Genomic DNA, 23,534 nt, shown 5'->3' with positions numbered 1-23,534 from the left:
CAATGGCGGGCCCTCTTTCAGTTCAAATGTATTTTGTATTTTTTCTTTTCATAAATAAAACCAAAAAATAATTTATTCACATATATTTATTTGAAATATGGAACAACGTGACTAAATAAATATAAAAATATAGAGGATTGTATTGTTTCAATACCAATTAGTTAATTATATGCACTTTTAACGTAAATTAGTTAAGGTATAAGCATGACTTAGAGTAATTTGTAAATAAACACACGCATTCGCATACTTCAAGGACAGAAAACGGACACAGGAACATGAAAACGGGAGCCTTATACAAAAACCTGAAAACAGAAAAACAATTTTTTTATACTAAAATTAACAATGTAAAAATATCAATAGGTATAAAATATAAATATACTGTTTAAAAAAAGCGTCCATTATTCCCAAAGAACTTGGCTTATAAATCAAAAAGATGCAAAAAGAGACTTTTAGTCGGATAACATAATCAGATTATCAGTCCGATTTATTGCATTATTGACAATAAATCGCACATACTGGAGATAACTAATGTTGGCTATAGTTAAAAATGATCTTACCTTGCTGTAAATTGTTTCCATTTTCAAAAAAATCGCCGATCAAAGAGATTATAACACCATTTTCTTGCATCTAAAAAATGTAAAAACAGTTTATTTACTACCTATATTTCATATACATGGGACATACCTACTACTGCAGAAACGTCATTTTCTCCAGGATTCTTCATGTAATATATATTTTATATACTTTATTACCTTTATATTTATAAATTTCAGCTGAGATATTAAATTGAACTTTTTTCCAAAACGAAACTAAACGGAATGAATTAAAATGGCGTCGAATATTTTCGAATTTGCTCTAGAACAAATCTGAAGTTGTCTCTGAAACTGAAATCTGTCAATTCTAAACTGTGAAGTTAGACAATAGTTAGACCAAGTTAGACAAAAACAATGCTGTCCTTGTCTAGGCGGCCATACCTGTCGTGAGGAGAATGGCAGGAATGACACTAATGACTGTTTCCAATTTTCCTATTTCACTGTCACCCCCCTGGATGAAGCAATCACGGTTTTGTAGCATACCCAAAACTAGAGTTTTTAACAATTTTCGAAATAGTTAACATGTTGACGTTGACAGATTACAAATGTTTATAATTATTTATTGTAAAATGGAAAATAAATTCCTTGCAGTATACATGCATACATACATACATACAGCCGTTACCCGCTGACGAGTATTCGACACACATAAAGAAGATGGTCACGCAAGGCGTTTTCTTTCATGAGCTTTTCTGTGACTGAAAAGCCCGATACGTGATGTTATCTGCCTACCGCACTCCGGACATTCAAAAATCTCATTGCTTTGTTGCCTCTTTAACTGAGTTAACAACTCTTCTCCATTGAGTTCTATTGTGAGCTGCTTTTTCCCACTCATTCTGCATGTTAATTCCCTTTAAGTTTTCGTGGAAAATGTCCTTGTACCTTCTCAGTTGTCCACCCGGCTTTCTCTTACCGTCTACAAGCTCACCGTAAAGCAGAGATTTTGGTATGCGGTTTTCTTCCATTCTTACTTCGTTTTTTACTTATAGCATTGTTGTAATCTTCCGGGGGAGTGCACATGATTTTAGTTTTGTCGATGTTTAGCTTAAGGCCCAAAGCCTCGTATGCCCAGGTATATGTGTTCAACATTTCTTGTAATTGCTGTACCGTGTTTGCAACTAGAGCGCAGTCGTCAGCGTATTGAAGTTCTGTGATAAATTTTGTACGTGTTTTTGCCCTGAGTCTTTTTATGTTGAACATACCGCCGTCATATCGGTATCTAATGCCCAATCCTCTCTCTCGCAGTTTGCTGTCCACTATAATGGAGAGCGCTGCCATGAATATGTTGAATAGGAGAGGCGCTAAGACACATTCCTGCCTAACTCCTGTATTTGTTAGGAATGGGTCGCTCAGTGATCCATGATGTGACACTCTTGACTTGTTGTTGTTATGGAGGCTTTTACACACTGTAAGAAATTTGTTGGGTACTCCGAACTTTTTCATAATTGCCCAAAGCGCATCTCTGTTCACAGAGTCGAAGGCTTTTGTTAGATCGATGAATGCAACATAAAGTTTAGACTGCTGCTCTTTTACTTTTTCCTGTAGTTGACGGATGGAAAATATGGAATCGACGGTGCCGCGGTTGGTACAAAAACCCGTTTGCGATTCTGGAAGGATTCTTTCTATATATGGGTGCAGGCGGTTTGACATTATTTTTGCAAGAATTTTTCCGCAGATAGCCAATAGCAAAATTCCCCGGTAATTTCCGCAATCCGATGCACTTCCTTTGTTCTTAAATATATTCACTATATTCGCGTTGCAAAAGTCCTGAGGTACCTTTCCGCTTTCCCATACGACATCGAAGAGAGCCTTAAGATGACCAATAAGTTCTTTACTTGCACACTTATAGATTTCCGCCTTGCAGTATAGGTACCGTATGATCGAGAAAAAACGGCGTCAGCGATGGCTATGGAATGAAGATCGCTGTCATTTTATATGTAAATTTATATGGGAAATGTCATCGATGTTCAATTCCCAGCCAACTGGACGTCGTTTTTTTTTTGATCATACGGTACATGGACCGGTTATCTAAGTTGTCTCTAACTCGGCTTCAACTCCAACACATTGCAGGGATATGCGATAATAGGTATAGAGTTTATAAGTATATGGGTTTAGCGAGACTCCATTTCATGGTTGAGTTTGTATGTTAATGGCAATTCTTGCTTTGCTTTATCACCACCATTACAAATGATAAATTCGACGCGAACGAAATCGCTGGTACACGCTAGTATTATATATTTTTGGATGCTTTTGAAAATTATTTTTAAACATTCAAATCTTACTTTAATATTTAAAGGCATGGCATCAGGAAGCGGACATCGAGATCTATCCAAAAACTGTAAAATATCTTCATACCGTATCTTACAATCGTCGTCTTTAGGAAGCCTAAAAATGTAAAAATATATCAATTTTATTATTATAAGTTATATATATTATAAGTATAGTATCTGTATATACATTGTAGCGTTTTTTTTAAACATTAATAGCCCAACGTGGGGCGCCAAAAAAGGTGTAGCGTTTTTTTATAAAACATTACCACTGCGAACGGCAGCTTTTCATCGGAGAGCAGTCGTGGATAAGGTATTTCACTGGAAAGAAAACTAATTAATAACAATAAACAAAAAATATAGATATTGGGCGCCAGGCATGTACAGAGAAAGAAAACACAGTTGTATATTACTTAAAACTAATGGCTATATTTATTCATGATGAATTCTGATGGTAAATAGCATTGTACAATTTTAATAATTATTATAGTGGTTAAATACTATTACATGGCGTAATGTAATGGAACCTAAGATCTAAATCATATTGTAACTACTAAATCGACATAAATGTTCTTAATAATCTAACCACTAAATATAGTCTGTACGATATTATTTAAAATGTACGTTATTAAGTTAAGACTGAAAATCGACTGAAAACCAGAACCTAAATCTACACTTAGCTGTTCTCGAGGCAATCCTGTTTCAAAGAGTAGCAGCGTGAGGTAGGCTCATATCTCAGTACTGTCTGTCGGCGATCCTGTTGGCCAAAACAACAAAAGAGGCCAGAATGAGGACACCATGAATCAATACAGCCGTAGCTACTGACTAGGCTTAGAAATGGGAGCGAAGCAGCATGGGGCTTACGCTGTATCCATACTGTGACAATATGGGGACACTACCCGTACCTTGGAACACTACTAGGACCTTGGATAATGTCCGTAACTTGGACCATAACCTTGGACACAGTCCATCCATAAGATAATGTACGTCCATAAGACCCTAAAAATACGAAACTCTTGTTTAAAACCAAACAAGGTCTAATAAACAAAATAAACCTACCTCGAAACACTTCCGAGGGCTCAATAATAAACAAAAGAACTGTCCTTTCTTCCATTTAACATTCTGGAGGACAACAGCAAAAGTACACCAACGTGTCAGCAAAATACAAATACGAGTTAAGGTGGGTCAATCCAAAACTCGACCCTAAAAATATTCAATAATAATAACGAATCTAATAAAGATAATATCTCATCTTTACCTGTTGGTTTGAAATAGCAGCTGATTCAAATTATACAGCAAGATTTAAATAATCACCATTTCTAAAAGCCGGGATGGTTAGGTTAGGCTACAGAGCGCTAAAAGCAAAAGTCAGTCCACAGCACGGAGAGTTGACAGAAGCGATGTTGACAGCGCCTCCACAGAGCGATAACAGGGTTGTGTCAAACGATAACAGGGTTGTGGACTAGAGAACGTAAAAATTACGCCAAGCGCGTCAAATAAATTATCCGGCCTGAACGATAGGGTATCCGGTGATACGCCAGAAATCATATATTATATATAAAAAAGACATGTAACGAACTAAAAACGTTACAACATACTATAATTATTTGTTCTTGTGCTTAATAAATATTAATATATATATGTTGAAACTTACACCTCAAGAATTTTCTCTATTAGCTGAATATCAAATGGAAGTCTGGAACCCTTCATGACAGTGTAACATTCCTGTTTGGTCAGTTTGCCAGTTTTAGCGTTATCATTGTGGATGAAATATTCCTTTAAGCGGTCCAGGTCGTCCCACAGGAATCTTTTCAGTTCTGTTAGTGCTATGGCCCTGAAAAAAAACAATGTGAAACTTGAAAATAATTCATAAGTTTAGCATTGAGTCTTGTTCATTTTGATTAAATCTTTGAGGCATTTTTGCAATAAACAAATTTGAATTTTGTTTGACAGCAACAATAGATTTTTAATTTTGACATTGATCAAATTTTGATCATCAAATCAACTGACGATGTATGAAATGCCGTAATGACGCCACCAATCTCTTTTATCTCATTGTCGAGCGATTGAGAGAGTTCGACAATATATGACGTGACGTTGAACAATGGCTGAACATCCTTTATGTTACTATAAAATTAAATTAAATATGACGTTATACCTGATTTTTTCTCGATTATATTTTTCTTTATAACAACTAGCCGAAAATCCTCTGGCTATAGTTATCATCTCGTGTTCGGTGAAATCATCTCCCATCACTCTACATAACTTGTCCCTGAAATATAAGAGACATATAAAATTTCTCTGTCGATATAATGTGAAAAAGAATAGATTCTTTTAACATTTTGCCAGCCTTTCATTTCCTCTAATTTTTATATATTAAAAAATATACCCAGATAAGCAGTATTTATCAGTTTTGCGTATCTAACTATATCTTTTACGTATAGTATATGATTATAATATGATTTATATTTTAAGCTTACCTAAGCCGCTCGTAGGTTATAACTGAATTTTCCACAGGCATGTTTTCTGCTACAAAATCTTTATAAATCGGTTCTAGTTTTTCTTTAACCTTTTCCATAATTCGTTTTAAATTAGCTTTAGGAAACTAAAATAAATTTTTAACATTTAATCACAATTTTCTATAAGGATGTAGTTGATGGCAAAGTTGAGAAATGGTTTTTATCTAGTGTTAAATTAAGAACCCACGGAATCAGTAACACTATTTTAAGGAAGATAAAATTTTACCTGTCCACAATTTAGTTCCATATATCTTAAAGCATATTCGTCAGCGTTGGTTAGTATAAAGGTGAATCCGTTTATTATCAGTGTGGCTCCAACAAACATATGTTGTGGAGTATAACACAAAGGAGGTTTACTGGTAAATATTTTTTGACCGGCCAGTTGAACCTTCGATCTTGCTGCGAACATTGTCGATGCAAACCCTGAAATATTTTAACATTATGTTCTATGTTTTGTATCCGTTGTTTAAAACACTTTCGGAAAATTTTAATTTCTCTGTACTGTAATGAAGTTCATAAAATTTCTAGGACACCCTGTATATTGTGTTAATATTATACTAGAATAATAGAGACTTCATTCTCTTTTAATAATGACAGTCAATGTATTTTATTGTTAACTCATTATTGTAATGAACTTCATTAGTGTTCCTATTGTTGAATTAAATAAGTTAAATATTTAATTACAATTTTGTAAGAGAGTTTTGATCGGTTTTGATCGCTATAGTTTAATGCGAAGAAGCGAACTGTTTGCGCCGCTCGCCCTACTCTGCTAGTGCAGGCCGAGTGGAGGGGAGCGTCAGTCGAGTACCTTGGCTGCAGCAGCTCCAGTTAGGGAGTTGGTGGTCGCACGCGAAACAGTGAGGTTCGAGTCCGGAGTGCCCTGCCAAGTGTCCTGCTGCCAGCCGCCTGTCGCCACACTGTATAAGGTAAGCACCCACCGCCAAAGTGATCGAGAGTAGGTCGTATTCTTTTATTGTTAATGACGTTTACTTTACTGCCTTAACGCGTTACAGGGATAAGGGAGACAGAGATATGTATATTCGCTGAGATAGACGCAACTATGCACCTCTACGGAGGCTGGAGGCTATTTGAACGAATCGCGCGAGCGCAAAGACATAGAAAAACTTATATGCCATCAGGTAGATCAAACTGTGCACCTCTACGGAGGCTGGGGGATATTTGATCGGATCACGTGGACGCGAGGAACGATTTCTTTTGTTAAAAGGGTGAGAGTGAGACAGCTAACGGTTAAGGTAGTTCAGCAAACGCACGGGTCGCGAATATTCATGGAGCTAGAACAAGATCTCGCCCAAATCCCGAGGCTGGTTTTGTAGTTCCCGTATTTCTCTAGGTATGTCGTCCGGATGGCACCCTGCATCAGTGACGCTGGACGGGATCTCGCCGAAATCCCGAGGTTGTCCTGACAGGGCGGTGTGTGTGCGCGGGCTGCGCTTATTCGAACGACGTACAACTCGCGTCACTCCGGGACTCGCGTTTGTGTATCCCACGGGACGCTGTTAACTTCGCGATCAATCCAGGGCTCGCGTGTGTATATCCCACGGGACGCTGATAACTTCGCGATCGATCCAGGGCTTGCGTTTGTGTATCCCACGGGACGCTGATAACTTCGCGATCGATCCAGGGCTCGCGTGTGTGTATCCCACGGGACGCTGTTAACTTCGCGATCGATCCAGGGCTCGCGTTTGTTTATCCCACGGGACGCTGTTAACTTCAACATCGATCCAGGACTCGCGTTTATGTATCACGGGACGCTTTTAACTCCGACGCCGATCCGAGGTCCGTGTTTCGCTGTCAAAACGGACGCCGTTCCGATAAATATTTAGCTGTGACCATCGGGACGCCTGTAACGACGTCGCCGCCGTTTAGAGAGTCGCGTCGTGGTAGAGTGTGTTGCTCCGGTACCTACGTGTCTGTGTTCATTAGGACGCCGCTAAATCCGACGCCGATCAGGATCTCACGTCGTCGTGTTTAATAGAATGTCACTTCGGGAACGCGTTTTGAATTCGCGTGATAGAACGCGTCAGAGAGTTACGTATCGGGAATAATCGATCAAAACTCTAGAGGTACACGGTTGTTATTGTAAATTTTACTTTACGGGTCTCTAAATATACATTTTATTTCACTATTGTTACGATTCGAGGACGTGAATCTTCCTTGATTACTTTTGTACATAATTAATTAGTTAAATAAAAACCTAGTGTTACGTTATAGTTAATTGTGTGTTTTATTTTCTTTTCATCTCATCACTCCCTGGTATCTCCACTGTATAAAAGCTACCCGTATTGGCACTAGTGGTCTCTCAAACACTTTAAACGTAGGGGGTGGCGCCCGAGGAACCGAACCAAGGCAACTCGGCGTCCGTGAGCTTTCGCAAAAACGGGGGAGCCTCACAGTACCTCATGATATATTTAAAATTTAAAAACATTAGTTTAAAAAAATTGAGTGTGCACTCTCTAACTCACTGACGACCAGGTCGCAACGACCTGGCCGTCGGCTGGCTGGATGCATTGCGTTTATAGCTGCGGCCAGATGAACGACCAGTTTCAACAGAGTTGTCAGATCTAACGATTTTTTACGTTTTACCAATTAGAAAATATTGTTTGAGAAAGAATTAAGTTTCAGAAATGTTAAAATATCCGAGTTAACTAAAAAGTGAAGTTGCTATTCACGAGCTTATTAAATGTTTTAATATTAATTAATGCATTTAAAATATTCTTGGATTTTTCGTTAATAAATACTGGTGTGGTAAATGGAGTAAGTAAAATCTCCAACCCAGACTACACGATAACGTCGTTATTTCCATGTTTTTCAAATCCGCGATGCCTGCTATTCCATCAGTCGTTTCATAACAGAATATTCATAATTCGTAAGATTTTCAGCATTATATCAATAAAGGACAAAAACAGTATTGTTCCTAAAGGTGCGTCCAGAGTTGGTGCGTGGAACGAACCGAGCGCGCACGAACAAGCAGAACAAATAGGCTGAACAAAAAGCATTGTGTACGCGCGACCGACAAAAAGAGAGATATTCTGTTTCTTTTTTCTAGTGATATGGACTTCTACTGAAGACTCTTATCGACTTTAGAAGTATGAAGTAAACATATTAGGGCCACACAATAACTTGTATGGCTTTTTCCATAGTTTAATAAACCAGTTATCGTTTTGCCCCATTCCTGTTAAAGTCTCTACAGCAAGAGAATGGGTGATTTCGACAGATATCCAAAAAAGACAGGAAATACAAATTTCTACTTTTGAATTAAATTATTATATTTTTATTCCTGACTGCGGTTTAATATTCTTTCGATAGGAACAGACTAGAATTACATACCTGTGTTTCTTTTGGCCACTTCAAAAATGGACAGGCTGTCGTCCGTCAAGAAATAACTAATTATAAAATTGCGCGTGCAATTTTCTGGTATTTTTGACTTCATTTTGGCTTCGAAGCGTAGTATGTGTGAATCTAGTCCAAAACTAAAACATACAGAAGATATAGGGGCGTATGGCATATATTTTTTAATTTTTTTTTATTATAAAACAATGTTAGTTTGTCAAAGATATGTGTGTATGTTACTTTACAGGTTTAATATTTTGTTACGGTATTTTAATAGAAATATGGCGTATCTATCCAATAATACTCTTGAAGACTGAAGACAGCTTATTTGCAGTTGTATGAATTTAGTTCGTTTTTACTACAAGTATTATGCACTAATATTTTGATTTGAATTTGGTTGAACCCTGTTTTCGAGGTGTTCTTGCTTTTCAGAACATTTCTCACTTTCTGGTTTAACCGGAAGGGGCTATTTTATGCATTTTGGATTCCGGTAAAATAGTCATGGACCGGCAAATACAATAGAATTAAATGCAACTGTCGGAATGGTTGCAAAGCCGGCGCCGACTCCGGCACCGATTTTGCCGGTGTGTGTGCAAGCGCTCTTAGGCTATGCGTTGACAGGCAAATTTTGATCAGCCGACTATTTAGTTGCATATTTGTAACCAATATATCCTTATGGAGCCGCGCTCACATGCAATCAAATTGTCGGCCGACTAAAAATTATAAGTCAGCGCGTAGGTTTATTGTGTCGAATTTCACTTCACAGTTTTCCATACTATTTAAAATCGTAAGTCAGGGAATTCAAAGTGTCTTGTTTTTCAAATTAATATTTTTTTTAGAAAATATGCCATAATTGTAATGTTGAGTAGTTTATTTGCTGAGACTTTGCTGAGAAATGCGTATAGGATTACTATTTTTTTACGAAATACATGCATTTGGAATTGCCCACGAATATGTTGTGTTGAATAAAACTTCCCTTTTCCCCCTGGATCTCAAAATTTCCCACAAATCGGAAAATTTCCCACGTTTTGGCATAACTAATCTATACCCAATAACAGTTAACCTGGTAGGACTGCTCATTCAGCTGAGGGTGCAGCCACACTATCCTAAAAACGGCGTATCGGCGTAACGGCGTAATGACCTTGAATAGATTTCCAGTAATTCTATTGGCTGAAACATTCATCTGTCAGAAATTTTATCTGTCAAATTCATCTGTCAAAAATTTCAGCCAATAGAATTCCTGGAAATCGATTCAAGGTCGTTACGCCGATACGCCGTTTTTAGGATAGTGTGGCTGCACCCTGAAAGTGTCAGCCAGGTGCATGCGAAAACTCCTCGCTTTGTGACGTCATTGTAGTCCTTGTCATGGTTATTAGTCCTTATCCGGCAACCAATAATACACACACGTGCATTATTGGTTGCCGGATGCAAAACGTTCATTATTTAGTTTATTTATTTAAACACCTTATATGTATGCAGTATAGAAAATTAACTGTATAAATCGTATTAAAAAATATGATCTTGAATAAACAAGAAGAATAATAGAAACCATAATTCTGTTTTTTCGTTGGTTTTATTAAGTGACAACTATACCGCAATAATTAGAAAAGTACCTATCGTATAAAAGGAACTTTTTGAAATCCTTATGCGGCGGTTTGGGCTCCACGGTGATGCAGTTCTGCGCGGAATCCTCGTACGTGCCGAACCCGTTCCAAGGAGGTAGTTCCCTGTCCTTTGGTAGGGGTATATTAACGAAGTCCTTGTTGCTCTTCGGCTCGGCGATGGGTTTGAATTCGCTGATGCCGTACTTGGTAGCGTAGTACTCTTTGGTGAACGAGTCGCAGTCTGTGAGTACCAGTTTACGGCCGTAACAGTTGATTACAGCTGAAAAAGAAAACAATCGTTTAATGAAGCTTGTTAATAAGTTAATTAGTTTGAACTATGAATTAGAAAAAATAAGGAAGGATGCAGTCAAATACTAGATACTTCTAGATTGAAGCATTAAAAACGGAAGCTACGTCATAGTAGCCTCTCAAACATCGCAGTTTTAACAAAACGAATATTTGTCAAAGAACAGCAAAGAACACTCGAAGAATAAAATTGAAAATGTCAAATGTCAGATTAGAAAAAAAAATAAAAATGACAATATCAGATTACCAAAGAAAAGTTTCATGACAATCGGCAACATTGACCATGACTACCAACGTACATCCTTTTTTATATCTCAGTCTGTTTAGTTGACGCGTCAACGTTTTTTTAACCAGGATACGGGATTACGGTATAAGAAAAAGGAAAAATTGCGCTCCATGTTTAACAAAGGATTTTTGGAAATTTAATTTGCATGACATTGAATAATTTTTTTATAGGCCCTCAAAATTGCTTTAATTTGGAATAATTTTAAAGTGCCAATTGATGACGTATGAAAACTACGCCCAATCACATTGCAGAACCGTGCTCGTGCGCCAGCCAACAACTGGCAACATTGCGATTTGATTTGACGTGCATGTTGAGTGTTGAGTAATAAATTTGAGGTTAAATTTTTTGTTTACTCCGTTTGTGAAAGCTTGTAATCAAATTTTAAGTTTTAAATTGTTATTTTTTGATAATTTGTTCCATCATGGTCGTACCAGAAGCTGGATTCGAAAAGGCGTCATCTGATAACCTTACGCAGGTTAGCATGGTGGCCCACCAATCTCGTGGACAACCTGGACCAAATAGATGCAGGTAGGGCTAGGAACCACCTGTATCTAGAATGGTACGCAAAGGAAGTCAGTGGTGCAATATTGGATGCATATGAATCTAGTTGCCCCACAAGTAAGGGCATACAAAAAAGTAACAACAAGCCCTGGTGGAACAAAAAGCTGGCCAATCTTAGATCGGAGGTCCGACGACTCTTCAACAGAGCCAAACCCAGCGGCGAATGGCATCTCTACGCCGAGAAATTAACTGAGTATAATAAGGAGATTAGAAGGGCAAAGCGGTCTGACTTCAGACTTTTGCGAAAACATCACTTTAACTACTTATGCAGCTAGGCTACACAAAGCTATGGCCAAGAGTGGACCCATCCCCAACATGGCACTTAAGAAACCTGACGGAAGCTGCACGGAAGGAGATGAAGAGAGAGCTAACCTCCTACTTCATATACACTTTCCAGGTAGCATATCTATTGATACGCAAGTAGCTCCGACCGAACCCCACAATCCTCGCAGGGAAGACTGGGAGACGGCCAAGCTAGTAATAACAGAACAAAAACTGATATGGGCTATTGACACCTTTCAGCCTTATAAAACAGCAGGAATAGATGGGATTTTTCCTGCCCTTCTAAAGAAGGGTCAGGAAATAGCTACACTCCATCTATTAAACATTACAAGAAGCAGCTTAGCGATGGGATATATACCAACCATCTGGAGAAGAGCGAAAGTCATGTTTATACCCAAAATAGGCAAAACTGACTGGGCTAACCCCAAATCATTTAGGCCTATTAGTCTCACATCGTTCATATTAAAAACGATGGAGAAAGTAGTCGACAACCATATTAGAGTAAATCATCTACAGGTTAACCACTGCACGATAGTCAGCATGCATATAGAGCGGGTAGATCCACAGAAACTACTCTGTACCAGTTAACTGAGCTAAGACAGGCAAGCCTGGATAGCAAAGAAACAGCACTTTGTGCCTTCTTGGACATTGCAGTGAGGTACATTTGACAATATACCTCACAACGTGGTCAAGCGATCTCTTGAAACAAGAGGGGTGAACAGTACGATAATTCGCTGGTTTTGGGAAATGCTCTCAACACGAACAGCAGTTGTACCAAAACTGTAGTTGTTAAAACAACGCAAGGAACTCCACAAGGTGGAGTGACCTCCCCCCTACTGTGGAGCTTGGTAGTGGATGAACTAATGGAAGAATTAACTCTAGCGGGAATACACTGCATATGGTATGCAGATGACATAGTCATCATTGCACGGGGGAAACATGAAGGCACCCTGTGTGATATTATCCAAAGAGGACTCCGCATCGCTGAGAGATGGTGCAGGACTGTCGGGCTGAGTATTAACTCAGATAAAACAGCAGTAGTGCCATTCACCAGAAAGCGAAGTTTGAAAAACTTGAAAAGAATGTATCTAGATGGAAAGGAAATACTGCCATCGCTGGAAGTGAAATATCTGGGAATAACCCTGGATAGTAAACTTCTCTGGAACAGGCATATTAAGAACATTACTAGCAAAGCCACAAAGACTCTCTGATATGCAGAAGACTGGGGGGAAATAGGTGGGGCTGCGCCCCTAACATTTTGCGCTGGTTGTATTACCATGATAGTAAGACCCATGATTACTTATGGAGCAGTTGCTTGGTATACAAAACTAGAGCAACGTACAGCAAGGCAAAACCTGTGCAAAGTAAAGAGACTGGCATGTATCTGCATCACAGGTGCCATGAGAACATGTCCAACAGCAGCAATGGAGGTCATTCTAGACCTAACCCCACTGCATATTGTCGTCGGTAGTTATGTCAATGCGACAATGATTAGAATGGTCATTGACGGAAACAGTACTGGGAGAATTTTCAGGTCAGGGGCTTGGAACACCCTCAAAAAGAAAATTCCACTTCTCCAACTCCCAGTGGATGACATACCAAGAATTTACAACTTTGAGAAACACCTCACTGTAGTTTGAGTAATAAAAAGGATTGGAAGAAAGAAACGCTTACTCAGCATATAAAAGACCATACCATCACGTGGTATACTGATGCTTCCAAAACCAAAGCAGGGACAGGGATAGGAGTATTTGGGCCGAAAACTGAATACTCCGAACCAATGGGCACCTAACCCAGTATCCTTCAGGCAGAAATTTGCGCTATCGAAAGATGCGTACAATTTATCTTAGATAGGAACTATCGAAAACAGGAAATTGCCATCCTATCCGATAGTCAAGCAGCACTTAACACGATCAACTCAGTAACCGTCAATTCGAAGTTGGTCAAAGAATGCCTAGAGAAGCTCAACAAATTAGGCAAAGAAAATAAAGTCAAAACTTTTTTGACTCTGGGTGCCTGCTCACCAAAGGATAGAAGGCAATGAAAAAGCAAATGATCTAGCTAGAAAAGGAGCGAACACACCACTAACTGGACCAGAACCGTTCTGTTTTCCAAACGGGAACCAACTGAAAGCGGAACTGAAGAATCTGGAAGACTCCATCCGTAACTTGGAATGAGTGTCCTCCAACGGTCTAAGACACTCGAAAAAGTTCCTTAGAACTTATGACCGAGAAAAATCAAAGGTTTTCCTTGATTTAAGTAAAAACAATCTTCGGATTGTCACGGGGTTCTAACAGGACACTGTCTCCTCAACGAACACCTCAGTAGGCTGAAACTGAGAAACAACGGCGAATGCAGATTTTGTGGGGAAAATGGGGAAACACCAGAACACCTTATCACTGAGTGCGCCGAGACGACGACCATTCGTGCCATGAACCTTGGCACGTCTGATGTCGAGGATGGAGAGCTGGCCTCTGTGGAGCCGTCTCAGAAACTGGCTTTTCTTAAAGCCCTGAGACTGTATGATGAGTTATAACTCGTTATAACTCAAGAAAGGGGAACACACAATAGATCTATAAGGTCGCGGTGATTAACTCCCCTTCTAAACATTCTACATTCTACATTCTAGCATGGTGGCCCGGCGGTGTTGCCGCTTTTCAACATGCCAGGTGTGACGTATTAAAAATAAAGTGCGGATTTTTCATCTGGGCTTTTTTGTTTTTATTTATTTTCTTAAGAACGACTTCAAGTTTTTCGAAAGTGAGATAGCAGAAAATTCCAGAATTAATTGCTTTATTCAATTATGCGAATTCCAAAATTTAGTGAAAGAGCCCATTGTGCATGTGGTTCGTTCAAATGAACGAATCGTAGGAGTCGATTCAATATGAGAAATTGAATCGTGTGATTCGATTCACTAAAAAGAATCGTCGGATGCGGAATTTACGTCATGGTTTGATAAAAGAGAGGACTTGACGAAGGCACTTGACGTAGGAGAAGATATTAAAAAAAGAGCAGACGTAAAAAAGACATAGATGCAAATGAAAGAAAAATATGCAAGGGAGGCCTCACCATAACTAACACTAAAGTACAGTTGCATTATGATATTGATGATATGTATGCGTACTAAACGAAAATAATGATAAATGATTACCTCCTATACTCAAATCTCTCTCATCGTAATACTCAATGTTCTGTCTTCCACAATCAAGAGGATCTACAATGTATCTTCTGTTTGTCAATGCCGATCCCAAGACGTTTAAAACGGTATAATTTGAATTGCTACCTACTGGTGGCAGTTCTTTATATCTATAAAATGAAAAATGGTAAGAAGAAAGATTTGTTGTTGTTTATTGCTAAAATTTCTGCACTTTATTAACCTGGATTTCATTCGATTTGAGGTGTATCTCAAACTGTGACTTACGTACCTCTGATTTATTTCTTTTTTTTAATTATTGTGTTTAGGTTACGTAAATTTGCATTAGAGAAATTCAGGTAAAAAAGCACAGAGCAAAAGATTCTGCAATAAAGTGCAGAAGATGTTTAATACCGTTTCGGTAATTTTCCTTTTCGCAAGAACATGAAACTTGGTTCACCACCTGCCTCAGTTTGTAATTCTTTAATCTCTATTGTATCGTCAGCTAGATAATATCGAACTTCTAAATGGTGCATATAACCGTATTCTGTATTTTGGTCGTCCCAGTATGCAGTAAAATGTAGAACCTCAAAAATACAAAACAGAATTATTGTAGAACATTAGCACAGTACTCTTATTCAATAGACAACTCGATACATACAGGGTGGCCCATTAGTGCGAGGAAGTTCAATTTCTTCGCTGTTATACCCCGAAGATATGAAAAAAAGTTTTATAAAATGTTCCATGGTTTATACAGGGGCATACTATAAATATATTTTTTTAAATTATATAAGGATTCTTGCCACTTAACTGCTGATATAGAAATTTAATTCTACGTTGTGTTTGTCATAATGTGGATCAACCTGCTCTCAATACCGGTTTCGGAGCCCTACTACATCATTAGGTGAGCTTGGGCAGATCCACAAAATGACAAACACAGCGCAGAGATAGTTAATTCCGACTTGTCCGAAAGTGTCGGTTAGATATTAAGTCCCGAACGGGAGATAGCGGCCTGCGTGCAATAGTAGTGCTTTCGTACCACCGAGGCGAAACTATCGATAGTAAAAAGATAGTAAAAGGCTTTTTTTCAGGCAAGCCAAATTATAAAATAGAAAACAAATTTCTTGCAGTATAGGTATATAATAAAATTATATAAGGATTCTTGCCACTTAACTGCTGATATAGAATTTTTATAATTTTTATATCATATTTTTATAATTTGGCTAATAAAGGAGCCTTGGAAAAATATTTTGATCGTCTAATGTTTTTGTGTCTTGTCCTGTCTGGTCAAAAGATGCCCAAATCGTATAAATCGTATTTTTAATCATATCTCAATTATTTCAAATTGAACAAGGGTCATTAGCGTATTTGGAAAAAGCATTTTTTACAAATAATTTGGTACCACACATTTGGTATTTCGAGTCAAATTGTCGTTATGAACTGCATGTTACAATTTCAAATAAACCATATGCGACAATGTCAAAAGTTTACATATGATATGCCATTCTATTCAGAGAGTGTAATTTTCTATTCAATAAAGTAGAAATATACCAAGAGTGCCATTTAAAAATTAAAACTTGTAGTCATTTCCGGTGAAACAAGAAGTGACCAAAAAGAATTGAATACGTCAATCAATCCTGATTTCTATCATACCCGTCACTCGAAGTATTTCAGTCAGACTTTGAATAAGAAGACTAAAGAAGATGCTATCCATGTATTCATGCATGGTGGGCGGAAAAAGGACTCTAGGGTGGGGATCCTTGACAGTTCTGTTTGACGATTCATTTGACACATTTGAATTTGATTTGAAATTTTGTGGATTTGTCAGTCTTTACGGAGCTTATTTTATGTTATTTATTATTTATTCTACTACTGATAGTTGTATAAAGGTAGTAAATCTAAATGGAAATTGTGGCAGAACTTAAATTAACAGTGACACTATCGCGATTTATCGAAAAGGACTCTAAAATAGTTGGTTGTGTAGCGTGCGGTAGATCTCGGCAAAAATCGAGTGAAATAATGGAACAACTTTTCGCTAGTGACTATATAATATACATACGTGTAGTAAACCGATCATTTATGAAATTCAGTTATTCGTCAGGATCGATTATAATAAAATATTAACTGGATTTTAGTTGTCGCCCGGCGACGTAGGTTTCTTTCCGAGAAACCCGACAGCGGTCGGTGGCAATGCTATGAAAAAAGCCGGCATCTTTGATTTTTTGCGGAGTCATATAAAGATAAGGACACATTATTTCTTTTTATTGAGGTGCTAGTATTTACCTTAGAGTAAGGTATTTACACAGAAAATACATTATGAAGGGCGCTGTTGCCATATATTGGTATTAGTTGATATTAGCAAAGAATATTACTGTTTGGCTTTAGTTAGTTAGGGATAGTATGTCTATATATTTTGCATTTTTTTAATTAATATTATGTTGTTACACTGCAATAATACTTGTTATTTTGGATGTAGGAAAATGATTTTTAATGTTTTTAAGCAAAGACTGGTTTAATAAAAAATAATAATAACAGTAATTATTTGTTATACCTATTAACAACGAAATTTAAAATAATTTAATATAATTTTTTTTACGTAGTAGCAAAATATAAACAACAAATTAGATGTCAAAATTATTTATATTAGATCCTATTTAAAAATAACATAGTCTTTAAATTTTTTGGCAACGTTGGTTTATTAAATAATAATAATTACAGAACTAATTTGTTATATTAACAACAAACTTAAAATCATGAAATATAAACATTTATTAATTTTCTAAGCATGCAGTGTAATGGAAGGAAAATATAAATAAAAAGTTAGAAATCAAAATTATTTACATTAGGTACTTTATATTACTATTTAAAAATAATATTTACTTTTACTGGCATTTACTTTAAAAAATAAATTAAATATTTCTTCGCAAAAAACTACATGTAAGAGAATTAGCATAAACAAAATACCAACATCGTTAACTTTTTTTTAAATTGGCACGTGTAAAACTTTCAATTTAATTTTCTCATCCCATAGTTTGAGTTCAATAACATTTACTTAACCACATTACTTAAATATGATTATTAAGTTCAACTAATTCATATTATTAAAACATCTAAAATACAAATATGTATTTTTAAAATTAATTCTAAGTTCATCTCATCTCTCTTAAAAATTTGCTTCTTCTCAAAATTTCCCATTAAAAATAGACCATATACCATATAAAATAAAATAATTGAAAGATCGGGCTACGGAAAATCACACAAATTTTCGGAAAAATTTTGACCACCTGCACACGCACACAATCGTCAATTAAAAAAAACTACTATTTTAGTATTTTAAATATTTTAATAAACGCAAAAATAGCACAGTATTTATAAGGCGAAGTTATAAAAATTTGGAAGAACTAATAATGCACTCACGCACACAAAAATCAAACGAGTACTAAATTTCATTTATCAAAAGCATTCGATAGTCGTGGCTTAACGATAACCATTTAGTCGCACGGCGAGGTTGTCACATATGCTTTAGTATACAAATGAATGAATGATTTTATTCGAATAAAACCATTCGATAGTTGAAATCATTCATTCGGTAACCATTCGATAGTCTAATTCATTCGATAGTTCCCATCGCTAATAATAATCAATATATAATCTGTTGTAATTTGTTGTTTTAATTGTCAAAGTCTTGTCAAAACATATATTTGGTTATAAATATAAAACGGAAAATGACAAAATTGAAGAAACTAAACTAAAACTAGTTTTAGTGAACCCTAATCGACATTTGATTTCAAAAAATCGACTATACATAATATATCATATTTTACGCAAAATTGTAAAATTTCAAGGGAGTTTGTGCCTAAACGGTTGACTTTAGCGAAAATTTTCATAAAATCTTTTTTATAGGAAATTTTATTCTCTTTAATTTTGCTCTCTTCAAACTTTCGCGAAAAACAAATAGTTTTCGGGATAATCACAAAAAACCGATTTTGGGCGCCATTTTGGGAAGATGGCGGCGCCGGCGGTAAGTCTGGAAATGTGCATCTTATGGATTTTAGTTAGCGACCCCCAAAACCTATAAACCTGCAAAGTTGCAAGAGTAGCTGTAAGTAGCTGTAAAATATCGACATCACACGATAGGTAAATAATGGATTTTAGTACTGCAGAAAAATAATGTCAAAAGGTACTGGTTTAAAAAAATTAAGATTAAGGTTAATTAATCAACCTGTGAGGTATAAAATTTGGTAAGTGTTATTATTAATAAAATAGTTTGTTTTATTTATGTTGTTTTATTTATTCCTGCGGAATATTACAAATTTGTATTTGTAGATAAGTTATATTGATAAATATAATCATAAATGCGGGAAGTTTCATAAAGCTTGAAAGTAAGAAATAGTTCTTTTTTATATTTTTAAGTATGTGGTGTCTTGTTTTTGTTTGTTTTGTATTAACACATACCGTTTTTTATTAAATAAAATAACTCGATTACATTTTTTCAGTTTTATACAGTTTTTTCACAATATTTTGAAGTTCCTTGTCAGTCAAATTTTAAATACATATATTAATTCCCTGCTCTGCGTTCCAGTTGTACCAACTTATTTCTTTGTAAAATAAAATAAACTACTTTGAAATTAAAATGACAGACACATCTATCACTGTCAAGGATCTTCTTGTTGGATAGACTATATTACCTTTTTATCGTTTGCCAAAAATTTTCCTAGGGTATCTCTGTTCCTATTAGGTTTCTTGGGCTGCATAGCATCTCTATCGTGGGAGCGTATATCCATATACGGATCAGCGGGTGGCATTATAGGATCCGGTACCGATATTCCGCATCTGTTCAAAAACGTGCGCGTGAAGTGATCGCAATTGGTGATTTTGAACACTTTCCCATATAGCTCCACTTCGCGACCGATGTTAAAATCGATCAATTCGTAGAAATTGTCGTCCATTGGTGCGGGAATACGAATTCTTTGTCTTGAAATCAGAGTTCCTAAAAAGACAGTAAATTTACATCAAAGCCATCTAATGACTTTTTGTCTATTATTCTACTGTTGAAAGGGAATGTCTACGTTATTTTCTTCCGGATCACCAGGTGGCTCTAAACTTAGCTCTAAATGACGGACCCATTTGTTTTATATCGGTGTCCAATCTATCTCTAGTACGTGACATTAGTCTATGGTGAGAAGTAACAACTTTGACGTTTTGTTGAAACAAATGAATGCAACTAAACACATCCATAGCAACGCCATTCATGGCAGACATGATTTAAATTATCATTTATCTTTTTTTGGGAAATCTTAAACACATTTGCTTTTTCGAATTTCGATCACCTTTTTCATGCTAATACTCCACTGTGGGCCGGTAGGATGGGGTTTATACTATGATTTATAACATTTTAGTTCTTTGACTTAATGCTAGAACTAATAATTGCTTGACAGTATCATCAGAGTAGAACAATTCTTCTCAGATATCATTACTTGACTGAATTATTTGAATCAATTACTAATAATAGCTCCCGTATATAGCGTTTAACGCCTTGGGAGTAGCAAGGTACAGCTTGCTACACTAGAGCCGTTCGGTATACAAGAAAGGTAATGTGGCTATAGTAAACGCCACGAATGTTTGGGAGTGATTCATCGGTCACCATGTGAACCAGAGTAAGTAGAAACCGTTGGCTCTTTTGATGTGGTAGGACCAAAGTAGCGACAGAAACCACCGGCTCTTTTGATGTGGTAGGACCAAATTTTCTTTCTCTCTCTTTTGACGTGTTTGACAGATAGACTACGTATTTAACTGCTCAACTTATAAAGTGGTCCTATAAACATGGTATACATACTGCTCATAATTTGAAGTGGAATTAATTATAAAGTTTTATACATATTTTTTTTGTTTTGTTTTATCCTTATTTCTAAATTTGAATGTATAAAATATCTTACAGCTAATATATTTGATAAATGGCAACAGTGGCAACTTCGCTTCTTCATATGACAGATAACCTACATATTTCGCGCAGCCGCAAAGAAAATTGAAAACGGGACTGTCGCTACTCGTCGGTTTACTGATGTGAACTAATCTGTTCAAGGTCACATAAAACTTAATTCCAGTGCCGTGGTGTTTCAAGTCATATAATAATCAATATATAATCTGTTGTAATTTGTTGTTTTAACTGTCAAAGTCTTGTCAAAACATATATTTGGTGATAAATATAAACTGGAATGCCCCAATGGTCGTACTGCAAGCACGCCAATAGACTGACGCACAAAAACGAATCAATCAAAGAAACGCGATATAGCATCGTCTTTGTCAATCACGCTAACATTTTAGAATAAGTAGGAGGAGCGCAGGCAGATGATTAGATCGGGCCTTTAAAAACCTACGTCTGCGGTAAAAATTTACGTTTTTAATGTAAAAATGATAGCGCGCGTGTCGATTCTAACTTCATCAAGTGATGAATCACTCCCAAACCACAGATTAGGTATCCTATAAGTATACAGATAAAAATCTTGTCACTAATTCGTGGTACGAAAATTGTTTTTTATGACGATGAGCAAACGAGTAAATTTTCTTGTGCGCAAAAATAAACTCCCGTTTAAACAGCGTAACTGGGCCGGTCACAAGGCCGGTCAGGCGCTGTGCACAATTTTAGAGGTCATAAGTGGGCGTGCTATGTGCGCCAACTAGTAACCTAACTAGTGCCCGATTTCGAAAATTGGAACCACGAAAAACAATGCTTTTGACGATAACTTTATAATCTGTATAATCTGTGTCCAAACATTCGTGGCGTTTACGCTTCAACCGCCTATTATTACCTCAGGATTGTGAATCCCAAGTACTCATTTAAGGCTGAGTCGACCTAGGTACCCAAACTATTTTTATTTTAATAAAAATAGTCGGCTGCTGAAATGCCGGTTGTAGGATTCGAACCCACTACCTTGAGATTGGTAGACGAGAGCCTGTACCTCTACGCTACCGGGCACCTCTTTTCCGTATATTAAAATGTTATTACCTTGTGACACTCCACTATTTTCAACCTTAGGTTCGATCACTTGAATAGTACCATCCTCCAAAAAATAGTAAAGTTTTACTTTTCGAACTTGAAATGGCGATCCAGGTACTTCTTGCAGAGTCTCTTGAAAATATGCGTCAAAACATAAAATCTACAAATATGAAAAATGCATTTTTTATATTTTGATATTTTTTCGAAAAAAAACATTTTCGTCTTTTTCATTCACGGAAATATCATACGATCGAAAAAAAAACGGCGTCAAAGACGGCTGACAGTGGAGAGAAATGCGACCGAACGACGCGACGCGCGACGGTGTGCTGTTGCGGCGTTGCCGATACGTCTTTCCCTATCAAGTAAAGTAAAATCACGATCGCAAACCGCTTATTTTTCAAAGACTTTTTTTTCAAGAGATAACTAGATAAAATCATTAGACATGTTTCTGAGCATCTGAAATGGAATTATAAGGATATCGTTAGGGTGTCAAACTCAACTTTTTAACACATAACAGGCCATAACTCAAGGACCACTTTAGATATATAGTAAATTTTTTTTATTTTCAAGATCGGATATTTTACAATATGTTTACATAAGAAAAATTCGATAAGGTTGTTTTTTCTATTCAAAAATTGTAAACAATCCATCCATTTACTTTTAGAGCATAGCAATTTTCAGCAATCGTGTAATTTTTTCATTGATAAAGATTTTCACATACTGTCTACAAAGAAAATACAGCAGAAATGTTAACAAAGTTCTTGAAAAAACTACAATCTATTATTTCTAATAGATTTCGAGATATCGATTTTTGAATTCAGAGTTCTAATAGCGCGACCACTATCGAACACCCACTCAATTCCACTTATTTTACCAAAAATGCAAGTGTTTCTAGCTTGCACTTAAAAAAATTCAAGCTATAGGGAAAATTACATCGATTCGTTAATAAATGAACAAATTAAGTATCACGAGACGTAATTAAATCGTACTGCTGAACGCATGGCGTACACCTTTCCCTAGAACTTTAAGTACTGACAGAGGTATTGATTGGGTCGACCGGTCAACTGCGGCAAATCTGCTATATCCCCTTCCACGTCTCTTAGCGATGTGCACAGTTTCTCGGTTTATTTCATATGTTTGGCAACGTGTTTACTGTCCTCTCTTTGTTAAAATAATAAAATAATAATAATTAATAAAAAAACAATAAATAATAAATAGTCAACTAAATTAGAGGTGGCAAAATAAAACAATGATTCACCACAATACATAAAACTCTCAGTTTTAATCATCTGCTGATGATGCCAACATGGTTAGCGAAACGCGCGTCCAGTGCAAAAGTAAAGTGTTTTGGTGTATTGTGGAATTACTTAATTAGTGTTTTAATTTGCAGTTGTAACACCAAAGGTTCCAATCCTCAACCACATATTTGTTTCACATATATGAGCCGCGTCACTTTCTCGACCTTTCCAGAGAAATATCCCGATTTTGTGAGGGCCCCGTCCAAGATCCGAGGGGCCCTTTCGCTGTTCGAGTGACCCCCTTTATACTAAAGACGGCACTGCTCATCGGTTAGACAGCTAGAATATACAAGTTATGCCGTGCATTGGTTGTAATTTAAAATGTTTATTCCGTAAA

General features: G+C 36.6%; 1 protein-coding gene across 1 annotated transcript in view; it reads right to left on the bottom strand.

Moving 5' to 3' along the window:
• The window catches only part of LOC115876442 (EF-hand domain-containing family member C2-like), a 28,139-nt gene that overhangs the window by 432 nt on the left and 4,173 nt on the right, over positions 1–23,534 (bottom strand). The window contains exons 3-13 of the mRNA XM_030892214.1: positions 21,909–22,059; positions 19,591–19,892; positions 15,317–15,489; positions 14,921–15,075; positions 10,344–10,614; positions 8,728–8,870; positions 5,606–5,802; positions 5,341–5,465; positions 5,019–5,132; positions 4,515–4,694; positions 2,876–2,978 (exon numbers count right to left, since the gene is read on the bottom strand). Of these exons, the coding sequence (XP_030748074.1) occupies positions 2,876–2,978; positions 4,515–4,694; positions 5,019–5,132; positions 5,341–5,465; positions 5,606–5,802; positions 8,728–8,870; positions 10,344–10,614; positions 14,921–15,075; positions 15,317–15,489; positions 19,591–19,892; positions 21,909–22,059 (1,914 nt within the window). The remainder of the gene's footprint in view (positions 1–2,875; positions 2,979–4,514; positions 4,695–5,018; positions 5,133–5,340; positions 5,466–5,605; positions 5,803–8,727; positions 8,871–10,343; positions 10,615–14,920; positions 15,076–15,316; positions 15,490–19,590; positions 19,893–21,908; positions 22,060–23,534) is intronic.

The sequence above is a fragment of the Sitophilus oryzae genome, unplaced genomic scaffold (assembly GCF_002938485.1).
Source record: "Sitophilus oryzae breed Bouriz unplaced genomic scaffold, Soryzae_2.0 scaffold_1436_pilon_pilon, whole genome shotgun sequence".
Lineage (NCBI taxonomy): Eukaryota > Metazoa > Arthropoda > Insecta > Coleoptera > Curculionidae > Sitophilus > Sitophilus oryzae.
The sequence above is the reverse complement of the archived record's forward strand: the minus strand, read 5'-3'. Positions and strand labels throughout refer to the sequence as shown.